The following is a 22,932-nucleotide window of genomic DNA, read 5'->3' as shown; positions in this document are numbered from 1 at the left end:
ACCAAGCAGTGGATTTGGTTGTAATTACTCTTTGTGCTCACCGTGATAAGGAAATTAATCAAGCCATTATGTTGTTCCCATTTTATCATCAGGACACAATAATTGAATAAACCAAGCTCACTTGTCTTCAAAGTCACTCTGGCTTCCAGCGTACTCACCCACTGGAAGGGTAAACAACTCCTTATTGCTGATTGGCTGATAGAGAGTCGAGGACGTTCATCATCTTTCATATTCAAATTCAATGCATTATTCAGTCTGGAATAATCAGGGTCGCTTGTGCTAAAGATTTAATCACAAAGCAAGATTGTCATAGACTATAAACTGAGATACCACCTTCACCTGCACAGCCAACAAATAACTCTGCTGACAGTGTGTGAGTATGGCAGATTCAAGTTGCTGGTCAATTTTGAGGCAGAAGTTCATGTTGGTGCTGTACCCGAATGTATGTTTCAAAATAATATCTCCCCTCCTTCATATTAAAAGTTATATTAAACACAAAATGTTTGGCCAACCAATGTGTTTGACTGTCTATGGTGTTCACCAGCACATGAGATAGGCAGCCAATCAGAACAGGCTTATAGAGAGGGGGGAATTCAAGAGACAATACATATGGACTTTTGTCACTCAGTATGCATCTGCAGCAAATGAGATGATTGTTATTATTTCAGGATAAATATTTAGCAAGTAGTAGTGCCACTTGTAATTGTTAAACACTATTTGTGTGTGAAGTTGCCTTGAAATTGTATCTTTTATCTTATTTTCCTTATTTACCTTTACAGTGTTGAGACAGTTTATTTCATTTGATGTATCACTTAGACCCTTAGAATCCATCATTTAGCTCATTGCTTGAAGCAGAAAAATCCTTGAACGTATCACAGATGCCTCATAAAGTTGCAATTAAAATAAAAAAACATTGCCATTGTCATAATTATATCATAATGTACTGTCAAGGCTTTAATGTGGAAGTAAGATGTTAGATTTGAAACGAAGAAGCAACGATGGCAAATTGCCTTGAGTTAGTGATCCTTCTTCACTGGAACTGAACAGCCATTAAACATTTGATGTTTTCCTCTGTCATGCTGCTTTTTGATCATGCAGTGCAAGAGAGAGGAGTCGGACCTGAGCTATTCAGAAGGGTTTACACCAGCGCTTTTGTTTTTTCTAGTTAGGAGGAATGTAACCACAAAATCTGCTATCCGTCACCTCCACTAGAGAACACATGATGAGGAGACAAAGATGCAGGGCAAAGCGCAGATCACTGCTTCTAAGTAAACAGCAATATTACTGAAGATAACAAAAATAGCCATAGTCATAAAAATACACAAGTACTTTTTGTGGTTTCCAGTACTTAACGATCAAGGAGAGTTGAAGGGCAGAAGGCAATGAAGCAATGATGCTTGATGACTTAATGAGGATAAAAGAAGCTTAGATAACACGTAAAGGAAAGAGAAGAAAACAAGGACAGAAGGTTAATAGGAAAGACAGATATACTGTATTCTGACTTACAAGTTCCTGGCCATATCAACGCTCAATAAGCATGTATATGATCCTTCTGTATCTTAAACAAACACAACATTAAAAACCTGCGTCATGCTTTTGAAGCGTTTCAAACAGAAAACTTTCTGAAGGCTGATTTCCTGAGTAGGAGCTTGGTTCTTTTGTTTCTGTGTAATTGCTCGGGCTGCTTGGCTGACTGTGTGTGTATCTTAATCTGAATGCCCTGCCTCTATGTCTCTTCACATTTAATGAAAAACAAACTTCAACTAAAGTATCCACTTTGTGCTGAAAAGTTTGAAAAGGCTTTGAGAGAACTCAGATGTCGCCTTGTGATGCTGCTTAAAAGTAATGGATTTAATTCATTTAGAGTTGGTTTAATTGGGAGAGTGAGTCCTTTGGGTCATGATGAAGTTGCTCTTCACTCAAGTCTGGAACTTGGATAAACACTTTCAGTCTAATTTAAAGTAAAGGGCCATGGGATCACACTGTTTGGGTTGTAATTGTGGCACCGGATCATCTTTTTCTCTGCTAATTATCTCAACTATCATCACTCCTATAATAGCAATAATCAATTGTGCCTGGTCCTTTGACAGAGATAATCAAAAGAGTATTAGCTTCCCTTAACTCAAGAGTGGCAGGGGGACTCTTAAATCATCCTCTGTTGATAATAGATTAAAACAGCATCCCCCTCCTGTGCAGTTTACACACACATTTGTCTTGCTAGTTGATGATTTTCAGTCCTAAGTCACCAATATCTGCTCAGAGGGTTTGATAAGCTTGTTTCTTCAACAGAGTTCTGCAATGGTTCATCTGGCACCCATCCATCTTTTCTAAACTGGAATATTAGATTATGTTACACTCCTGCGTTTGGAGCAATAACATTTTTTCACTAAATACTTTAAAAGGGTAAAGCAGGGTAAAATGCACATGTGATACTTTAGTTTTCAGTGTTTCATTTTAATTATTTCACTTGAAATCTTAAACAAAACTTCCAGTGTATATATTTATTTTTATTTATTATAGAAAATATATTATTATTTTATTTGCAATTATATTTACTATTGCGGGAATTCATTCTGTATAAACAATGAAGATGATGTAACATTATAGCAGATTATGCTTTAGAGTTCTATACAAAGTCAAAATTAAAAGCACAAATTGACTTGATAGATGGGTTTGTATCATACACTCTATGGTCAGTTTGACCATAGAGTGTTTTACCCTCGAAACTAAGACTTTTGGAATTAAACTCTCATGCGAATTTAGCTTTCTCAAAGTGGTGTATCGTCCATCGATCGCCTGATGTTGTTTTCGTGCCGTGCTTTAGGGCCAGCTCTATTGATCCTTCCATGTATATCACCTAACTGGTTTGTCACAGTTTGTTCTCCACCTGCTCTATTAGACTTGATTCTTCTCAGCACTCAGCAGGAGGAACTGCTCCAGCAGCCAAAATCACTGGAAAGGTATAAGGATAAAAAAACATTTTATACTGGCACCCACTACAATATGTAAACTAAAAAAAGTACGTAAACTGAAGTCACTGGTAGTATTTTGTGGCATTATTTGAGCCACTACAGCAGTGTCACTCTCATCCCTTTCATTTTTAGGAAAGATCGGGAAATGAAACTTAGTTCAAAACCTAATTTATCTCCTCGTAACCACAAACTAGTGACTACAGCTGTACTGGGGTTAAAAGTGAAAATTTTCCCTCTGAAATGTATTGCGCCATAAACCGTAATTACAAACAATAAATGAAAAAAAGTGCTTTCTTTCATCCCACTTCAGACTTTGTTTGTACTGTGAGATGCAAATGTGTCTAATAGTAATTGAACAAACATCATTCAAATGGTACCCCAGAGCCAAATACAACACACGGTGACTACATTTGTCTGTTTGTGTTTTGAGGAATACATAGATGAAATCAGAGAAGAGAAAATGAATGAAGGGCCCTGGGGTGTTGCTTCATCTTGTAAGAACTCATTGTGTCACAGCGGGGCTTCGATGGAAAAAAGGGATCTTGTAGAGTGCTGTGTCTTTTCTTCCCATAGATCCTCTACACTAAACACACTCACAAACTCATAAACTCCCAAGCTTGTGTGTTGTGTGTCTGCCTGTCTGTCTGTGTGCTTTGTGTAACTGCTCAAACTGGCATTATGGAATAAAGGCGAAAAACACATCTTACAGCTGAAAATGCAATCAGTGTCAATCACGACTTTGATTCTGACACATTTTGATGTACGTATGTGAGCTGTGTGTGTGTGTATTCTGGTCCAACTGATTCCTGCTTGCTTTTCACACACCTTTATGACGTATGTTCCTCTAAAGAAGATGGCATATAGCGTTGTATTTTATTTCAATTTCCCATCATAAATGAGTTGGAGACAGTGAATGAGTCCATGATGTTTCATGAATATCACTTGTAAATAGACGTTTTGCCTCACTCCTCCCTTTCTCTCTGGTTTGGCCCCGACGACTGGAACTGAAGGAATAACAACATTCAAGCTGCATGGAAGATATTCTGTGACATTTTTAGTATCAAGTACAAAATAAACCATTTGTTTTTCAGCATGCACATCCACACATAAACACACACTCTCACACTCGATCCGAATTTGGAACCGCATGGAGGTGAAAATCACATCCTCATCCTCTTAAAGAAAACGCTGTCTTTGTGTTCGCAGTGTTCTGTGCACCATCTGTCAGTATTCGTTGCCCATCCACACGCTGCAGAGTAGCAGCAGTGTATGAGGTAGCAGCCAAGCCCCATGCCAAGACGAGCCAGACAAAAAGTCTGAAGCACATCAAGTCACAGCACGGTCATTCTCCTCCACTGACTACATTAATGTGCAGCCCTGTATGTACAGTGGGCCTCATACCAAACAAAACGTGTATATATACACACGTTATGCACAAACACTCTCTGGTTTAACCAAGCAATTTTGCAAAATATCTCTAGAAAAATCTGAACATTCCGTGTCAACATGAAAGGAATGTTTCATGTACAAATAAGTTTAAGTTTGCATCCTTTTTTAAATTCTATTCTATATTATTTAGAAAAGTAGTAGTATTGTATATTCCTAGCCGTTGTCAATGCAAGACGAGCACATTCACCGTAAGCATTGGTGAACAGTGTGTGTGTGACACCAAGTAATGCAAGTCTGCGATGGTTAGTTTCCAAATGAACATTTTAATGATAGTTTGTATGAAACTAAACATGACGAAACGTGAGGATCAGGTTAGTGCTCATTCAGTGTTGCCGTCTTAATCAGTCATATCATAGTATTTTGCCAGGAGGAATTTGTTTTACCGTAAACAAATGCATTAAGGTGATTTTGGAGGATTACCGCCCACTTAATTCTTCACTTTACTCTCACTGTGAGATTTTTGCAGGTGTGAAGCTCTGAATTTTCCTTTTAAATGCTTTCAACTGCTGCTTGGGTATGGATTAGGACTACAAAGGGATTGTCCATGCTTGAGAGGACAGAGAGGGCGGGGTGGGCGGGTGGATGCTGTCTGACAGATACAAACAGCCTGTGATAAATCCAGGTGCTTACTGCTTGGAAAGTTTCAGCCATAAATTGCAGGGGCCGGACCAAGGGAATGTGCATCAGTGATGGTGAAATCGATTTCATTTAGAACTCATCAAACGCTGCTCTTAGAGTGACAAAAAATAACAAAGAGCGAGAGATGAAGCTGGGAAAAAAGGGAGCTCTGAGCCACTTCCCTCTCTCGCCTTATCCAGGGATGCAGAGCTAAGTGTTCAACAACAGTGCAAATGTTCCACCTTTTGTTCCCCTGTGTGAGGTAAATTGGATATTTTGTTCAGGAAGTAAAGTGCTTGTATCATTGCTGGCTAGAACATCAATACCTTTTGTCTCCCTTAACATGTCCACAAGCCAAAGGTTTCCACGTGCAATTGAAGTCAGATAAATCATGATTAGAAGGAGGACGGTAAGCTGTGTTCTGTGTGATGGAGGCTAAACTGAAAGAAAAGGATTTTACATTAGGTTGTAGTTTCTCACTGGGTGTCTCTTAATGTAACGGGGAACCTGTGGACATGTCTGTTACCTCTGCCTGTTTCCTGCCTGTTATTTAGCACAATGCCCCAAAACCTGGATAACGGATTTCTGTCACAGGTGGTGGAAGATCTTAATGGTTTTAGTGCAGATCTGAATGCAGATGCTGGTGTGTAATAAAGTAAATCATCCAAATAATCAACTAAAAATAAATGTTTTCGGGTGATGTTCTCATTTTCAAAGAGTCTATTTTGAAACCAAGAGCACACATTGCACTTCTTCTCAGCACTTTGCTGCAGCACTTTGCTGCAGCACTGCTGCGCACACTGAGTAAGAATGATGTGAAACGTATGGAGGTTATGTACATGACCTCATTCTTACATAACAAACAGCCTTATATTCATCCCTAGCAACAACACCAGCATATGCAGGGGTTCTTCCCATTAACCTCCCTGATCAGACTAATCATCCCTCTGGTGTCTGCCTTTATCTTCACTATCACCTTTCAAATACTCGGTCATGTTGGACCACCCAGTTTGCCGTTTCACATTATTAGCTGTATGCCAGGGAGCACTCCTGCTTATGCGGAGAAGCAGAGGAAAACCAAGTTGAGGAAGATGGAAAGTGACGGCTCCTGCCTGCTCGTCAACGGGGGAAGAGGAGGAGGTGTGGACGGCCTAATCCCTGGGTCTGATTATCTTCTCATTACAATCAGACGGGAGTCTCTTGAAGAAGAGGAGAATGAGTAATTACGCTCACATCTCCCATGACTAAAACAGAGGATAATAAGCTGGGCCAAAACTGTGTGCTTGCATCGAATCATTCCGTGTATTTATTCGCTCTTCCTGCCGTCTCATTTCACTACCTGGAGATTTTTTGGGATGTTTAGATGAAGATGGTCAAATTTGTTTACAGGTGATTAGTTGCAGCATTTTGGAAACATTAAGACGTTTTGCAAAACACATTTTGAGATTGAAAACTACTTATTTAAATCTGTCTAAGATGTAAAACCTGCCTATTTCCCCAATATAATGAATCATGCCTTTGCTGGCTGTGTGTTTCTAGACAAAGTTGTTTTTGACTTATATGGCCTTTTCATTTTACGTTGATCGCTAAACAATTCTAGGCTTGGTGCTTTATCAGGGATAAATCCAAGGAGAACTTCAAGTATTCAACTGACCGTGCTTCTCCCATAGCCGCATCTGCCAAGCACAAGATAGAAAACATAATTTTCCAAAATGTCAAGGCAGCTGAAGCATGTAAATAACTACATTTCAATTGACAGCTCAATCTGAATGGTAAATGGCTGACCTCCTGTATTCCTGGCTGGGAGAAATGGAGGGGAATAAAACAGATAAACCAGCAGAGCAGAGGGAATAAGGCTAACCAAGCATGCTGAGTCTTCTTCACAGTTCGTATGATGGCTGCGTTCACTGTGTAGATCTGAAAAACGACCCAAAGCTGTCTCGCAAAAACATACTGAGACATTTTCATCCACAGAATGGAAAGCCTAAAACGTTTGCTTTCTTTTTTTCAACCTACCCTCACAGCATAGAGACGACGGCCAGCGAGCCACTCAAGAAGGACGACAGCAAAGCGGCCAACGACGCCGATACCAGGGTGGAGACGAGGGACAGATATGGCTGCATCAAAGGAAAAGGACGCAGACGCCACAGCCATCGCAGGATCAGGAGGTGAGCTAGTGTTTGTCCACTTCCCCCCCCCTCCCAAAAAAAACTGCTAGGTCAGAGCGAGAGCTTAACGGGGGGGAAAGAATCAATGTCCTTTGAAGATGAAGCTTTGGACATCATAGAGAGTTAATCAATCAGTTAGGATCTGTATTTGTTGTTGAGAATGTGCTTATCTAGATTACAAAGCTGGGGGAAAAGTATTTTAACACCACACCAAAGGGTTGAGTCCCACCGAGAAAGTAGAACTAATGGCCGTGTTCTGGAACGTAAACAGCATTATCGGGTCGCATCCAGTGGAGAAACACAGGGGCGCTGGGAGGAATTCCACACAGAATCGCTCGGAAAAGTCTTTGTTCACACACCAAGAATAGTTTTCCCCCAGTTCTTGTTCAGAGGTGAGAAACTCAAATCAATTCTCCCTGATTTTTCTTTTTTGTTCTGAAAGAACTTATTAATTAATGTCACACCTTCAAAGCTTTTCTCTTTGAATCTCTCCTCCTACATTGTGGCTGCTTCTCTTTGTTTGGGGATTTCATAGAGAACACACAGATCACAGGAAAGACCGGCACATTGGCATCAGATAGTCATTTTTACCTGCTTTTGCATGAAAGTAAAGACAAGTGATCACAGTAGATGACAGGATTTACATCTTATCGCTGAGATAGAGAGCTTTTCCTTCCACTTGGAATTACAACGCGTCATCTGTTAGAGCTTCTGTACTCAGGAATTGTAGCTTTAGTGGGGTTCAATCAGTTCTTGTGTACTGTATCTCATTACCTTAGTCTTTTATCAATTCTGTATTTTTCACTTGTATTGTACCCTCACGGTGGTTCAATCACTTCTTCTGTAACTCTCTGTATCCACCAGTGTTGACTGATACCAGATTATCTGTGTGTTTGCCAAAGTTAGCCCAGATGTCACACTGTGTGTATGCCAGATTCATACTGAGAACCCCGGGATATATTCACTTTGTAGAAGCCAAAATATGTGGCCTAGATATGGTCCGGACTAATTTAGCTATGTGGGACAATTTTGCAGAAAGGACAAATCTACACTGTCCGTACTGGAAAGGTCAGAGAGACAGAATCTCCATCAAAAAGACGCACAGTCCTCTCAATGGGATGTTTTTGCCATTAGAAACTTTGGATCTGGATTTGCATCAAAATACATAAATCATGAGACACATCTGACAGTTTCTTTACCTAATTTGAGATTCAGAGTGTTTCTGAAGTCACATCCCTCCTGATGACCAACAGTGAAGAATCACATTAAATATGAATAAACATGTGTTACCTGTGCCTGGAACATTGTCACAGTGCGACTAATGCTGGTCGATCACCACATGAAGCACAAGGTTAGATGAAAGGAGGAGAGCTTGAGGAGAGAGGAAGTTGTATAAGGACGTTGTAAGTTATATGGTCTAAAACCGGCAACCTCAGGATTTTATACAATTTGCAAAACTGCCAGCTGCCACAGGGTTCCACTGGCTGTAAACAAATATTGCCAAAGTGGGAAAAGAGAGTGAGAAAAGAAGAGTTTGGGAATTTGTGTGGGTACATTTTTTAATTGCTTAATGGAGATGTATTTGCAAAATGGAGCACAATTCTAACACACAAGCATGGATTGCACTTGTCCCGTCAGGACACATCTAACATAATTATTGTATTGAGGCAGTACAAGTTATAATATAATAATCCCTCCAACAACTCTTACGACTGTTGTTAGCCAGGATGACGAATCAGGAGTATCAATGACCCTGATAATGACTAATCAGGAGGATCAATGAGCCTGATAACGACTCCACGGAGGTTAAATCCTGGAAATCCCTGCCAGTCAGTCAGAACTGAAGAAGCCCTTAGGATGAGAAACAAAACGTCTTCAAGCTTTTACAACTCAGTCCAATTGCCTGAAAATAACCCTCAGTTGATACAGTGACCTGGAAGACTGAGCACCTTCACAGACATCCTAGCATTATAGTTTCTCAAAAATGGTTCTCTCCGAAACACTGAAACATTTTCTTAGAATTTCAGTCCATATTCTAAGATTACTAATACCTATGATTGCACTGGACAATAAAAAAACGTTTTACTTTGTTAAGATTCAAAGTATTTTCACATATTGTTCTTCTAAAATGAACCAAACACAGGCATTGTCACATATTCACAAAAAAAGTCAATTCATAGGTGTGAAACGGCTTGAAGCACTAAAACTTAAACGGACCAAGTGGGAAAACACCCTCAACAACCACTGCTGCAGCTATAATGAACTCTCTATAGGGAGCTGTAGTAAAAAAGGAAGGATAATTAGGGTCACAGGTCCTAAGAACTCCAAGTTGTTAGTTTCTCAGTTTAGAAAGACAGTTGTTGTTTGTATAATTATGGCTAGTTTACTGTAGAAAAGCAACTAACATGAAACAACATGTTCACAAATATTTAAGACCAAAACCAAATCAATTAGAATTTGTCTTCTTCCAGCATAGATGGCTCTAATAACAAGAGGACCAAACACACAGACCTTCAGCATTCTTCTGAAATATTGAAATAATTCAAGAGCAATCTGTTTGATTTCACCTTTGTCCTAAACACAATACACTGCCTGCATTTAAGTCTTTCTCACAAGAAGAAGCTCATCTTCATCACTGGCATGGTTTGGATGTAGTTATTCAGACATGATTGCTGCCACACAAACTGTCCCTCTTTTCCGAAGACAAAATGTTTTCAGCACTGAACAACATTCTTATCCCTTCTTCAAACTATTTTTTACTCTATTATTTTGCGTAATCACCAGTCTCTGTGTAAGTGGCAATCGCCTGCTCTCCCGTTCTCCCCTTCATTCGCTGCTGCTCTTCAAAGAAAACGGTTTCTTCTGGCAGGAAATTCAAATTCTTACGTGCTGCTCTCTGTCCACCAGGCCAGAACCGTAGAGGTGTTAATGAGTGACAAAGCGTTCTCATTACTGGGAGAGGGTACTTGGGTCTGGTCTGTCTAATCAGCCCTAATGCATTTCGGTTTCTAATGTTCCCAAACTGCCGACTACACCAAGCAGGGCCATTTATTATAGCGCGACAGCTTTCTGCATCCAGTGAAACAAGCACGTCGTCTCCAGAGCTTTGGGGTCACATCTATCACAGAGGTCTAGCTCAGTTCTGATCACTCTAACTGCCTCTAGACCTGCAGTTACCGCTGTAACAAAGAGCTACATTTCATTTGAACATATTTAAGGAATATGATTACCAGCCAACAAGTGCAAATATGATTTATGCTGCGACAAATCTTGCTCCTGCTCACAAATCACTGGCTCGTTATTTGACAGGGGTGGTAGAGGTCCTCAGATCCTTAACTGGAGTAAATGTATCAACACCGTAATGAGAGAAACCTTCCATTACAAGGCCAAGTCCTGAAAAATCCAGTGTTAGTAGATACAAACTAGGGTTCACTGAAAAATGTGCCGGAATATCAAAAGTAGCAGTATTCCAAGTATGATCCTCATCAATTATAGTTGTTTTGTTCTTTACCTACAGGAAACTCGACACCACCGAGAGTGTGAGCTCATTTGTCCTGCCTCTAATCTTTTCTTTTGTAATATGATCATGCACACAGGTTGATTCGATTGCTTATATTGTGTCTTCACATTGTTTATATAAACCGCAAAGTGATTCCACACGCAAATTCAAAACCGATGCAGCCGAAACAAGCCACAGAACAAAGAACCATATCTGAACAGACTGATCTGATACAGCCATTAGTATAAATGATATATACAGTAGATAAAGTATATGTATTAATGGAGGGTGATATTTTCAGATTGCCTGTACAAATCATCGCCCCTCTCATTGTTAAAGCCGAGGTGTGAGGCTGCCCAAACCAAGTTAAAAATATCCTCTCGTCCCTCTTCATCCCTCTGCATATTCACACTCTTCCTCTTGCCTTTCCCAATTATTTATTGTGGTGGACCTCTACCTGAAAAAACAATTTAATGAGCCTGTGGCGCTTCAAAGGCGTGCATTGCTTTTTTCCATATTGGTCATCGTGTTTTCCGACAGCTAGTGAAGTGAACATTCTGGACAACAGATGGAATCCCACAACGGTTTCTGTTCTTGTGGGTTCTTGTGGAATATGTGTCTCTGCCAAATCTCCTGCTTTACTGTATGTGTTACTGGCACCAGCACAGAGAAATCTTCTGCATGAAAGGAGGTTTTCTGCATTGTAAGCTAGTTTGCACAGGTATTGTTAACTTTGTCTTCCAGTAATGTATTACACCCCATGCCTGTGTTCTTGATTCTGATTGGTAGAAAGGGTTGAAAATCCCAACACACAACAGAGAGGGGTAGCTGTTCCATTCCATTCTGTTCAGAGATGCTTTCTCCAGCATCTCAACATCTCTATCTTCTCCCCTAAAATAAGCACATTGTTGCCGTATGTGTTGTTGTCATAGATTGTGGACTTCATTCACGTGCCTCTAACCACGCCCACATGACTCCCACGTCACCCATTGAATCACCTGACCAAAGGTGTCGTCGCCTCACAGAGGATAAATGCCAGTTTACTGTCACCCTCTGGCTTTGAACTAAAGAAGCTGCCCGGCTGTGTGGGGAAATGTATTTCAAAGTGAACAGCAACTTCATTTTCCTTCAACTGCTGAACAAGTGTTGCTGTTAAAGATACTTTGTTCCTGAACACGTCATTGCTGTCAGTATCCATGGCAAAAAAGAAGAGTCAAGAACATCTAACTAATCTATTCAGCTCTGTTGAAACAAGTGAATCACATTACAGTCTCCTGCAGACGTTTGCTGCACAGGAACGGAAGATTCCACCACTGCCAGCGGGTTTCTCATATCATCTGGAAGCATTACTGTGCCGCCGTATTTTAAAAAGGATGCATGTTTGAGTGTGAGAGGGAGAAAGGGGGAAAAAGAAAGAGCAGATAAGGAGCAGCTTGGCGTGTGTGTGTGTGTGTGTGTATGTGTGTGTGTGTGTGTGTGTGTGTGTGTATGCGCGCGTGCGTGCGTGCGCGATGCCTCAAAGTCAACAAGCTAACAGGAATGCAGAACACACAGTCCAAGGCTAAAAGGCTCGCTGATATAATTACTATGAAGCCAGCTACAGGCGGTTGGCAGTGGATGGGATGTGATGCACATCTGTCTCTGGCTCCGAGTGCAGCCATGTTGCCTTTGGTCTTGATTTCAGTGAAGCGCGCTGCCATGCCATCAGTCCTCTGCTAGTAGACCCGTCTGCACCCTGTCACCATACTGTTGTCACGGAAACTTGCTTATGAAGATCCTGAGAAGCAATCAGGGGAAATTTGATTCATTCAGTGATGAATTATGCTGGTCCTTCTTATTAACCCCCGCAGGTCATTTGTGTGCAAAGAATGAGGGAAAAATAGAAAATAACAAATCACACAGGAATCCTTTTGTTGGGTATTTTTCTGAACAAATGTCCTCAACTAGTAAGGGTTGAGTTTCCAAAAAGCATCAAACAGCTAAGCCCATTGTTTGTACGTCAGAGAGGTTTTGTACAAATTTCTACAAGATAACATTTACACTCACCTTGTTGATGAGGCAATGTACTGGAATAGAGGGACATTCACGCTGCTTTTAAAAGTGCCACTTTCTCTTCAAAGTAGCTCCAGTTTGGCTGTTTAATGACCTTTTTTTTTTTCTTGAATGTGCCTCCCTCTTTGGTTTTGGCTCAAGCTATTGTTGTTTTTGCCTATTTACACTATTGCAGTCATTCATCTGTTCATGGAAACAATGTCCCGGTTGTAAATCCACTTGTGCTGCTTTTGGAACACACTCAGGCAGGGTCAATTTAGAATAACTTAGAAGTCTTTCACTCGATCCCTTTTAACAAAAGCTTTTCTTATCTCTAAGATTTACTGATAACAGGATATTGAACCCAGATAAGTCCTGTGAGCATTTTGTTCACCAGGATGAGTCTCCATTTTTCCCTGTGGACTTGCAGATGGACTTAAGATAATGTTTTTTGAGCTTTTGGAGACTCCGAAATGTACACATAACACTTTTTGAACAGTGCAGATATTGTGATTCAGAATTGAATTATTCTTATTCATTTGCTGAAGTGTGTTATAACTGGAATAAAAAATGAAGCATTGCCTCTGCTCTCTGCAGCCGCTCCTTTGATGAGGAACTCTCGCCTCGGCCAACAACCAAGGGGAAGAAGAAGAAACGAAAGTCAGGGCGGAAGAGGAAAAGGAAAAGGTCAGTTCACTAAATCAGCCACCCTGCAGTCAGGTCTGATGGTGGACACCTTTACAATGTGGCCTGAACAACTGGTTCAAAAAAGGGAGAAGTGTGCCAGTAGAGAGATAGTCTCTGTGAGTGTGTGTGTGTGTGTGTGTGTGTGTGTGTGTGTGTGTACAGGTGCACAGAGTTCATTACTTGTGTTTTTGTTGTAGGTCTCCGTCCCACAGCCTGTCACCACTGAGGAAGAAGAAAAAGAAAAAGAAGAAGAGTTCCAAAAAAAGCAAGAGACATAGGTATATACTATGTAACAGCAATGTCAAAACATATTAACAATAAAATGATTATCATGGAATACATTTATTTATAGGTGACCTAATCTGTCTTTGCATCTCTGTTACAGGTATTCCTCCAAAAAGTCCAAACACAGGTACATAGATGTAAATTGCAAAATGATGTGCATATATAAATGATATCAGGTGCTCACACATGGATTCATTTATTGCATTAATCTGATGCAGCTGATATCATTTAGCATGTGCTTCTCTGGGTGTTTGCTGGATTTCTACCTTCATGCATGCAGGTTCATTCACTCTAAATGCACCTTACTTATCATTCTCTTCTCTGTCATCCTGGCAGCTCTTCAAGTTTAAAGCACAAGAGGAAGGAGGAGCGCAAGCACAAGAAAAGGTCAGTTGTGTTATAGCTTGTTTGGGTGACCTCCCTCCCATGATAAACTCATCCTCCCTCCCATCTTTCTGTGTATCAATATAGCATGAAACATTTTTCCACATTTGTATCAAAATGTGAAAAGAGTCACGGTTAAATGCTTGAACCAGAAAACAGAGGAAAACACAAATGAAAACTCTGGGTAAAACAAACCAATTTCATGCTCTGACCCTGCAGCATTTTAATCTAATCTCAGTTTGGATGCGCAGGTTGTTGTTCATAAGCAAAGTGTTAAATTCACTTGCTGCTTGCTGCTAAGACAGAACCTGCTGTTCAGTGTGTCGCTCTGGTCTCTCCCTTTCCATTCTGATCATGTCACCTGCTCGGTGTCTCTGCTCTTCACACTCTACACTCGTGCCACCCCTTATGAGCTCCTTCATAATATGGTTCATAAACATCAAGCCATTCAAATCCTGCTTTCTAATCAGTGTGAATGTATGTGGAAATTGTGATAAAATGCAGATAAAAGATGGGATTTCTAAGCACAGAGATTCAAAGATGCAACTTGGAAAAGCAGGATTAAATTCATTGAGCTTTTGTATTGGAATAAAATGAAAATGATCAACAATGCTACTTTTCAGAAAACAAGAATTAGTCAATTCTTGAGAAAAAATCTTGAATGTTGAATTATGTATATATTTATTCATAATGCCTAAATTAAGTAATACAAAAATAATAATTACTTTTTAAAACTAACAAGATTCACCTGGGAGTAGCACACCCATATACTGTATCTCCAGTTCTTAGAATAACAAAATGAAATAATGAAACATATAAGAGGAATTCAGTTTTTCTCCAAAACTTGAAAGGTTGTGTTAAAAATTCACATTTTAGAGACTCTTTTTATCCTATGTTATTGCATAAGAAGGCAAATGGAAAATGTATTTAAGAGTACAATATTTCCCTCTGAACATGAAAAGAGAACGTGCCGTGAAGGAACATGAAGCAAGCAGCCACTAAGGTTGTAAATGAGCCACTTATCCACTCACTCGTATCTTTTCTCCTCTACTCTGCTCATCAACTACTTCAGTTCAAGGACTCACTCACGCCGGAGAAGACGCTACCAGAGGTCAGAGTCGGACGCTTCTTCCTGCCAATCTTCCACAGAGAACAGGTAGGGTCCCCGCCTCCTCCTCCTCCTCACTATATCTTATCAGCCTGAGGTGTCTGCAGAGTTCTGGTCACGCTGCAGCGATGTCTGATAGAGCAAAGGTCACCTCCCTTATCACAGCTTCACAGGAAATGCTCCTAAATTCACTCCGCAGATCAATGTGCACTCAATTATTCTGACGTATGAAAGATTTTGTTATTTTGTCACATTTTTTTAATGGATTTTACTGAAAGTATGATCAAAAATAAAATGATTTCTGGCTGTCTGCTGGATTAACTGGATATATTCCACTGGTGATAGATTCTGTAATGTCTAATTAAGTCTTAATTTATCGATTACTATCAAGAGCACATTATAGCATGTTGGAATTCTTGGACACAACTCAATTAGTGAACTTTGCCAGTAGAGAATTGATATAATTCAGTTCTGCTCATTGAAGTGAAATGCCTCATTTACTCATTCATCATGTGGACATAATGAGGCCCAGTTTAACAACTGAAATAGCCATAAAATGATGATAATGATCAATTTTAATATCTCTGTTACTGGGAATGTTCCTGGGCTATTGAGTGGAGGAAACCATGATGCAGATGCAGCAATACTCTCCACTAAACCAAATTTATGTGAACTGCGAACTATACAAACAGTTTAACTGCATATGATTGCTGTTACAATTACTTTGCCCGAATCCCGATGTGACACTACTGTCCTTCATTAGTTGGTCATAGAAGGCCAAAACAGACTTTGGAGTCTGTAACAAATAGTGCTGCATTGTCATTTTTCCATTTTAACATGCCTTTAAAGACTGCCTTTGCAAAACGTGAGGTTGTCCTACTTCCTTTTTGATTTATATATTGTTTATATTGATGACACCCAGAAAAAAGACGACATTCAGGAAGTGTTCATCCAACATTCATGTTTCATACTCCATGGCTATTAACAATTCAGTCCTGACACTGATGGCTGTTTGATAAGAGGAGACGGGTTGTTCCACATACAGTACATAAAATGTCCTGTTTTCACTGAAAGAGGAAATAGGCCCTTGTGTTTTTAAGTTTGAAAGCCAAAGGTTTGTTTTTATTGTGTTTCCTTTTTAATATCAAGGGCTCAATTTTGGTACAGGAGCACTGGTGCAGGGTGCAGCCTTTTTGCCTTTGCAGTGAGGCTCTCCACCTTTACCTGACAGCTTGTATTTTTCTCTTCTTCTCATGTCATTAAGATGCTTTTTACACATTGAAAATGGAAGGCCCAGAGCATTTTAAACAAATCCCAGCTGTTTTTCCCCAAGCTGATATAATATCATTTGGCTTTGGTGTTATTTTGATAGAAGCATATTCACTCACAACACACACTGACATCAGTTTCTTCTTGGGAAAGATACCAAAGAATGCTCTGACGGCTGGACTGCCCTTTAAAAGCCAACAAAAGATTAGAAGCTTCAATTCTTGCCCCAAACAAACCCGAATATGAAAACACCATAAGTGCCAAAACGCCCTCAGCGCTGTGTGCACTGGTGCGCTTGATGAGCTTTTGGGCAGCACACTGATCTATGGAAATCGAGCCCCAAATGTGGATAATTTTGAGTCATTTTTGTCATGTGTCATGAAAGCTAAATACACAATTTTCCTATAGATATCCTCTGCAGAAATCTGAGGTACACAGAGCATTAGGAGACCTGGCAGCTCTAAGAGAAGAAACCAATGCAGTGCTGATACAAAGGGACCTGAAGTGGAGAGCTGCAACCAAATCATTGTGTAAAAAGGCTCCAAAATATCGCTCCATCCTCTCAACTGCCACCGTAAGTACACTCTGGGACTCTATCAATGGTGCAAATGCCCCAGTTTGATTTCTCAGATATGGTCATGTAAAACTCCCACTGGTCAGAAATATACAGTATGTTCAATATACAGTATAATCATCTTCAGTGAGTGGAACAAAGGCAGTGGATGAAACCATTTATTTCAAATTAGAAACAGTTAGCTTCCAATTAACATTTATATTTTAAATTGTGGTTATTGTATTAAGGTTGTTCAGAATATCATTGGACATAAATATGCTTTGTGACTTTGTGACTTTGAATCAAGTGAATTTTACATGGCCTGACTCTGAGCTTCAATTTTGATCTTCTTATTTCTTAGTGATGACACTGTAAGTACAAACTTGGCAGGACCAGTTCACCACAAAATTACCTTTTGCAAAACTAAAATAATTTGCTGGTTTAAGATGTGAGTCAGACTTCAGTGACTACAGTGGAGTCATTCACAAAACAACAAAGCTCATTTGCAAAAGCCTCCTCTATGTTGCCCTAGTTACCAGCAGATAAAACTTGACATGTAAAAGAGACGCTCAGTATCTAAAGTATCTAAAGTGCTGTCTCTTCTGGTGTCAAAGCAAAATGGACATGTCAAATTGGCAAAGGAAACCTAAATGACCTGCTTCAGAGATGAATGATTGCAACAATTTGGCAGAAATGCTGTAACTGAGGAAAGAAACATGATAAAATACCGCAGGAATGAACAATGGTGTATCAGAGTGTGAATGAGTTCATTTGTTTGTTTAGTAATCCTGTGATAAGCTGGTGATGAAATCAGTGCACAGTGATGGATATTGTGCAACTTCTGCTCTCTAAAAATGTAAACAGTGCCACTAGAATGTTTGCAAGAAATTCAATCTAAACTTTACATTTTAAAGTGGGCTTATCTATATCAAATGCATTGACTGTTAATCTGCATGAGGCGAATAGCATTTATTACATCACTCATATACAGTCAGACTTATGTTTGTGTGACAGTGTGTCTAATAACTGGCTTGCATGCAAATGAGAGAATACCATAGTAACGCTTCTTTCAAGACAAACGATAAAACAGCAAGATAACTGTTGTTTTTTTGCATGAGGGAATATTGGTGCATATTGCCCCTTAAGCTTTGGCTTGGCAATACTCATTCTGTTTGATTTGATTTTGCCTAAAGTCATTTCAGTTTGTTCCGTTTGATGATCTGATTGGAAAAATAGGGCAAATCTTTAACGTGTCTGGAAGACAGACATTGAACTTTGAAATTTCTCACTTTGCGCTTTGTTGCCCTTGGTGCTGTTCTCTCAGTTTTACAAACGCAGCCGTGTCCTAAACTGCATTGTGTCAGGGATATTGGAGCGTAGAAAACATTTACTTTCTCTCCAGCAATCATTAAATTATGCTAATTGTACTCACTGGTGTTTATAATTATGCACCACAGGGTTTTAATTGAAATTCAGTAAATTAATCCATATATTGAAGCATGTGTGGCATTCAGTAGTCCCAAATCCCAAGTTTTTGAGGAAGATCTAACAGACATGTGCAGAGGGTTACTCCTTGAATTATTTTCTTTTAAAACATTCTGTGGTGTTTGCATTTTATTGCAGGTTGTGATTTGCTAAATAAAATTAATTATTTGACATAAATCCTACAGAACCATTCTTACTCAATGTTTCTTTCCTAAATAAAAAAGCAGTCTATAAAGGGAAAGGTAGGTATAATGTAAGAACAAGATGAATCTGTATGAATTATGTGTATGTTGTTTATTTTATGATATCTTAACATGAGGTGTTGGGTGTGTTCGTGGTTGAAGCACAATAGCTCACAGTATAGAGGAAGAAAATGAAAAGATTGTGACCAGAATACATATGCAATGTGTTTTTAAAGGCAGCCTTGTCAAAACATGTCATGATGTCATTGAAGAATCTCTTTGTGTAAAATAGGTCCTTCTATTAGTGAAATCTCTTACTCCCGATGATGTGCAGACGCGAACGATGTAGAACTGTCAAAGAAGCTCCAAGATTTGTTTAAATTTCCCTCAGGACTGTTGTGTTGACTGTGACCAAGATAATGGAAAATGGTCGAGAGGACAGAATAGATTTGTCTCTGACTGTATCACAATCAATATGTAAAAAGAGATCATAATATTTCAGCTAAATGAGATGAGTAAACTATGATCCTTGGAGAGTAGCCCTCGTCGATTCTTCCCCATGTGTGGACACCTGAAATAAAACAAAACAGCAAATTTGTGCTCTCTAGGTTTAGTGTGTAGTACTTTCTCACTAACAAGCACACATTTAAAGTATTCTGGGACTTCTGGCTCCCAGGAAACTCCAAAACAATGCACCATTAAGGAAAGAAAAAGGAACATGCCAATGTCATTTTAACTGGCTCTGGGTTAGAAGAGAAGGGTTATTGTCTTTTTCTTGCAATTTACGACTCTAATGATGCACTTATGTTGCCCGCTCTTCCCTTTTTCTTACACCTTACCTACTTAAGGAGGAAATCTTGATTGGTAAGTCGATGCTATCCGCAGATTTAGGGATGTACTGTAGGTCGGTGCAGGCTAATTATGTACTTCTTACAGGGGAAAGAGCACAGTCATCTGTCCTATTCTGAAGACTTTCTTAGTTAGACTGATGGGATCTCTCTTTGTCTGCAATCCTTTTCATTTCTACATAATACCCATTATTGTGATGTTTGTCAATGTTCTTTAAATGAGGCATTTCAATGGGGCTATTGTTTACTCTTCTTCTTCTCACTCGAGTTAGAGTCGGTAGAGCTTTCCACACATAGTTTTCCTTTCTTTTCTGCTCTTTTGTTGTTCCTTTCATATGTTTTAGTTTAGAATTTTTCCGATATTAATTTGTGTTGATTTGTTTGAACTGAGTTGACCGCAAAATTTCTTTTGAGATTATCAGCATGCTTCAAATTTGCATGATGTCTTTATCTTTCCAAAGTTTTCTGTCCCAAGAAAAAAAGAAATTTCTTCTCTGTGTTTTCAAGGGAATATGTGCCTTTGTGTAGAGTATTCACTATGCATCAAGGAGGTAGCAGGTTTTATTATCCAGACATGCCTGATTTAAATCAGCAGCCTCTTTGTCTGTTTGCAGATCTATTCATCGAAACATGGAAGCGAGCTTTCACATGGAAAGGCGATTCACCAGCACGATTACGATTCCGGGAATGACACATCTTCACCGCCGTCCAGCAAAACCGATGTTTCTTGTGCAAGTGTCATCGAAGACAAGAGAAGCGACTGTCAAGGTCTGGCCTCACCAGAAAAGCTGAAGTTTACTGACAGAGACAATGCCTCTGATTCAGGAAACTCTGTGACCAGCTACGCTTCTTTGTGCAAACCTAATGGAGAGGACGACTTGTCTGCCACCCTCTTCAATGGAAATGGCAAGAGGTAATGATGTGTTTGTAATAAATCGTCCTATCTTCATTTAAGGTCGAGCCTTTCTTAAGGATTAATTTTATTTCCTCATCTCTCACACCAGTAAAATGTATTTATGTTCTCCTTGAAGACAGCAGATAACCTTGGGGTGTCAGTTTGAGGTTGTGAGAGCTCAAAAGACTTCCAGCTGTTCACGGAGGACAAATAAATCCTCTCGCCGTCAGCTCAGCCCTCGCACATCCAGCAGCAGGAGCAGGAGCAGGAGCAGGAGCAGGAGCAGGAGCAGATCCTATGGGAGCCCCAGATACTCTGGACGTTATAGTCGAAGCTCGTCACTGTCATCATGCAGGTTGGTCTACAGCCCAACCCCCCTCTGAAGCCTTCTGCAGGAGATGATAATCCAAATCAACAAACTTGGTTAAATGTCCATAGAATTTGATTCATTGCTGTAATTTATTTATTTATTTTTCTAATGGTCCAGACTTTGTTTGTAGCATTTCTAAGGTGTATCATAGTTTTAAGGTTTGAAATAGTCACTTTGTATCCTGGATATTGATATAGCGCTCCCAAATCCCATCGTTTGTAATTTGCTTTTATTCAAAGTCCAATCTTTTTCCAATTCTCATTATTTATTTTTGCCAAATTGCCAACAGTGTCCAAAAATAAATCTAATTGTGTCCTGCAAAATTAGTTCTAACCCACAAATGCGGTATGTTACCCCAGAATCCTACAATTTATTTGTTACGATATCCAATTTAGTAATTCAGTAAGCTGGTGTTGGTTGGGGCCCTCAGGTGTCACTTAGGGGCCCCTGAGTAACATGTGACCCCAGAGTTTTGTTTAATTCTAACTCACATCTTCTCCTCATCAGCTCCTACTCACGCTCACCATCTTATTCAGATGATGTGAGGAGAAGAGGCAGCACAGCCAGCCTGAGCTCCAGAGGAGGCTACTCACGAAACAGCTGTGACAGGTGAACTTCACTAAAGGTTTCAGCTACCAGTGTATAAGGACAAATATGTGCAGTGTTGGGGATGAAACTTTATGTTATGTCTGCTCCTCAGGCTACGAGGTAGAAAGAGAACGCACAGTTCCAGACAGGCGAATGGGAAGCAAAGGCGTAAAGTTCACTCGAAGAAACGAAGACGCAAATCCTACTCACCTATGAAGAAAAGGAGAAGAGACTCACCAAGCCATCTGGAAGCACGAAGAATCACAAGGTACGGCTTTTTCAGTTTTATGTGAAGTTTTCAGGATCTATTGGTTTGGTGAACTCAATGCATTTCTATAGATGTTCAACACGTATTCCCTTCGATGTTACAAAAAGCTGCATTAAATGTAAAATTGCATTATTTTAAGAGTCACAGAAGCACAGCTCTCATATATACTGTATATGCAGTTGTCTTAATGTTGCTCCCACCTACTTGCACATCCAGCAGACAGAATAACATGAGCATCCTATTACAGTCATGTTTCAATCATACATCAGTCCAGTGACCACTCATCTCTGAGATTTGCTTTGGTCCACCAACTCTTGAGAAACTCACATGAGCCTTTATCTGACTAGATGCTCATCTTTCCTCAACAACAGCTAGATTACATTTGGTGCTGGGCAAGTAGTGTTCTCTTGGCTTGCCCAAAGGGTGTCTGTTGGAGATGGCTGCCAACAAAAAAAGGTTTTGGTCAGAGTTATGAGACCCAACCATACAATCTAAAAATGGTCTGGGCAATCAAACCATCAGCTAAAGCCTACAGTTGTTGTGTAAAGTTGTTTGTGGTGCTACATTGGCACCACAAACAACCCTTTCTGCTTTCTGCAAGTATCAAACCAATCACCTGATTGTCTCTCCACAGTGCTAGGAAGCGACCCATTCCCTATTTTCGGCCCAGTCCTTCTTCCAGCAGTCGCTCCAGCAGCATATCATCCTGGAGCAGCCTCTTCACACGGAGCCGCAGCCGCAGCCCCATCCACAGCATCAGCCGGAGCACGAGCCGGAGCTCGAGCCGAAGCAGAAGCCGCAGTTACTCATCCTACAGGACCTACAGTCGGAGTTCGTCTTGGAGCTCCATTTTTGGGACCCGTAGTCGTAGTCGCAGCTTATTGAAAAAACGCAACAAAAGGAGGCATTAGGATTTCGAGGACTTCATAGGACTGAAGTGCTGTTCAGAGTTCCTCATTGGATAGTGGATATTGGAGCAATCGAATGTGAATGTCTCCTCGCTCCACTTTGATGCTTGAGTGGAAAAGTCCCAGCAGGCATCCAACCATGGTATTCATTGAAGCAGCATTGTCGAGTCTGTCGACAGAGACCACTGGAGACTGAATGGGTTTTTGTTTGTTTTTGTTTTCCTTTGTATGTGGACTGCATCCTCTTGCATCAGCATTCATGATTGTCTGAGATTGTTCATCTCCGAGCTATTTACAAAAGAAACAGCACACAAGTGAGAAATGCCATTACACCACTATCCCCTTTTGTGTTTGTGCAAGGAATG

At 40.1% G+C, this 22,932-nt stretch overlaps 1 protein-coding gene across 1 annotated transcript in view; it reads left to right on the top strand.

Moving 5' to 3' along the window:
* srrm4 (serine/arginine repetitive matrix 4) overlaps positions 1–22,570 on the top strand; it is a 49,207-nt gene extending 26,637 nt beyond the window's left edge. The window contains exons 2-13 of the mRNA XM_076151115.1: positions 7,064–7,207; positions 13,335–13,424; positions 13,622–13,702; positions 13,810–13,836; positions 14,046–14,096; positions 15,166–15,249; positions 16,879–17,044; positions 20,153–20,451; positions 20,570–20,788; positions 21,311–21,412; positions 21,504–21,659; positions 22,294–22,570. Of these exons, the coding sequence (XP_076007230.1) occupies positions 7,064–7,207; positions 13,335–13,424; positions 13,622–13,702; positions 13,810–13,836; positions 14,046–14,096; positions 15,166–15,249; positions 16,879–17,044; positions 20,153–20,451; positions 20,570–20,788; positions 21,311–21,412; positions 21,504–21,659; positions 22,294–22,570 (1,696 nt within the window). The remainder of the gene's footprint in view (positions 1–7,063; positions 7,208–13,334; positions 13,425–13,621; positions 13,703–13,809; positions 13,837–14,045; positions 14,097–15,165; positions 15,250–16,878; positions 17,045–20,152; positions 20,452–20,569; positions 20,789–21,310; positions 21,413–21,503; positions 21,660–22,293) is intronic.
* Positions 22,571–22,932: the final 362 nt, after the last annotated feature.

The sequence above is a fragment of the Genypterus blacodes genome, unplaced genomic scaffold (assembly GCF_046128005.1).
Source record: "Genypterus blacodes isolate CSIRO-AG114 ecotype Tasmania unplaced genomic scaffold, CSIRO-AGI_Gbla_v1 ptg000053l_1, whole genome shotgun sequence".
Lineage (NCBI taxonomy): Eukaryota > Metazoa > Chordata > Actinopteri > Ophidiiformes > Ophidiidae > Genypterus > Genypterus blacodes.
This window is presented reverse-complemented; position numbering and strand designations above follow the sequence as displayed.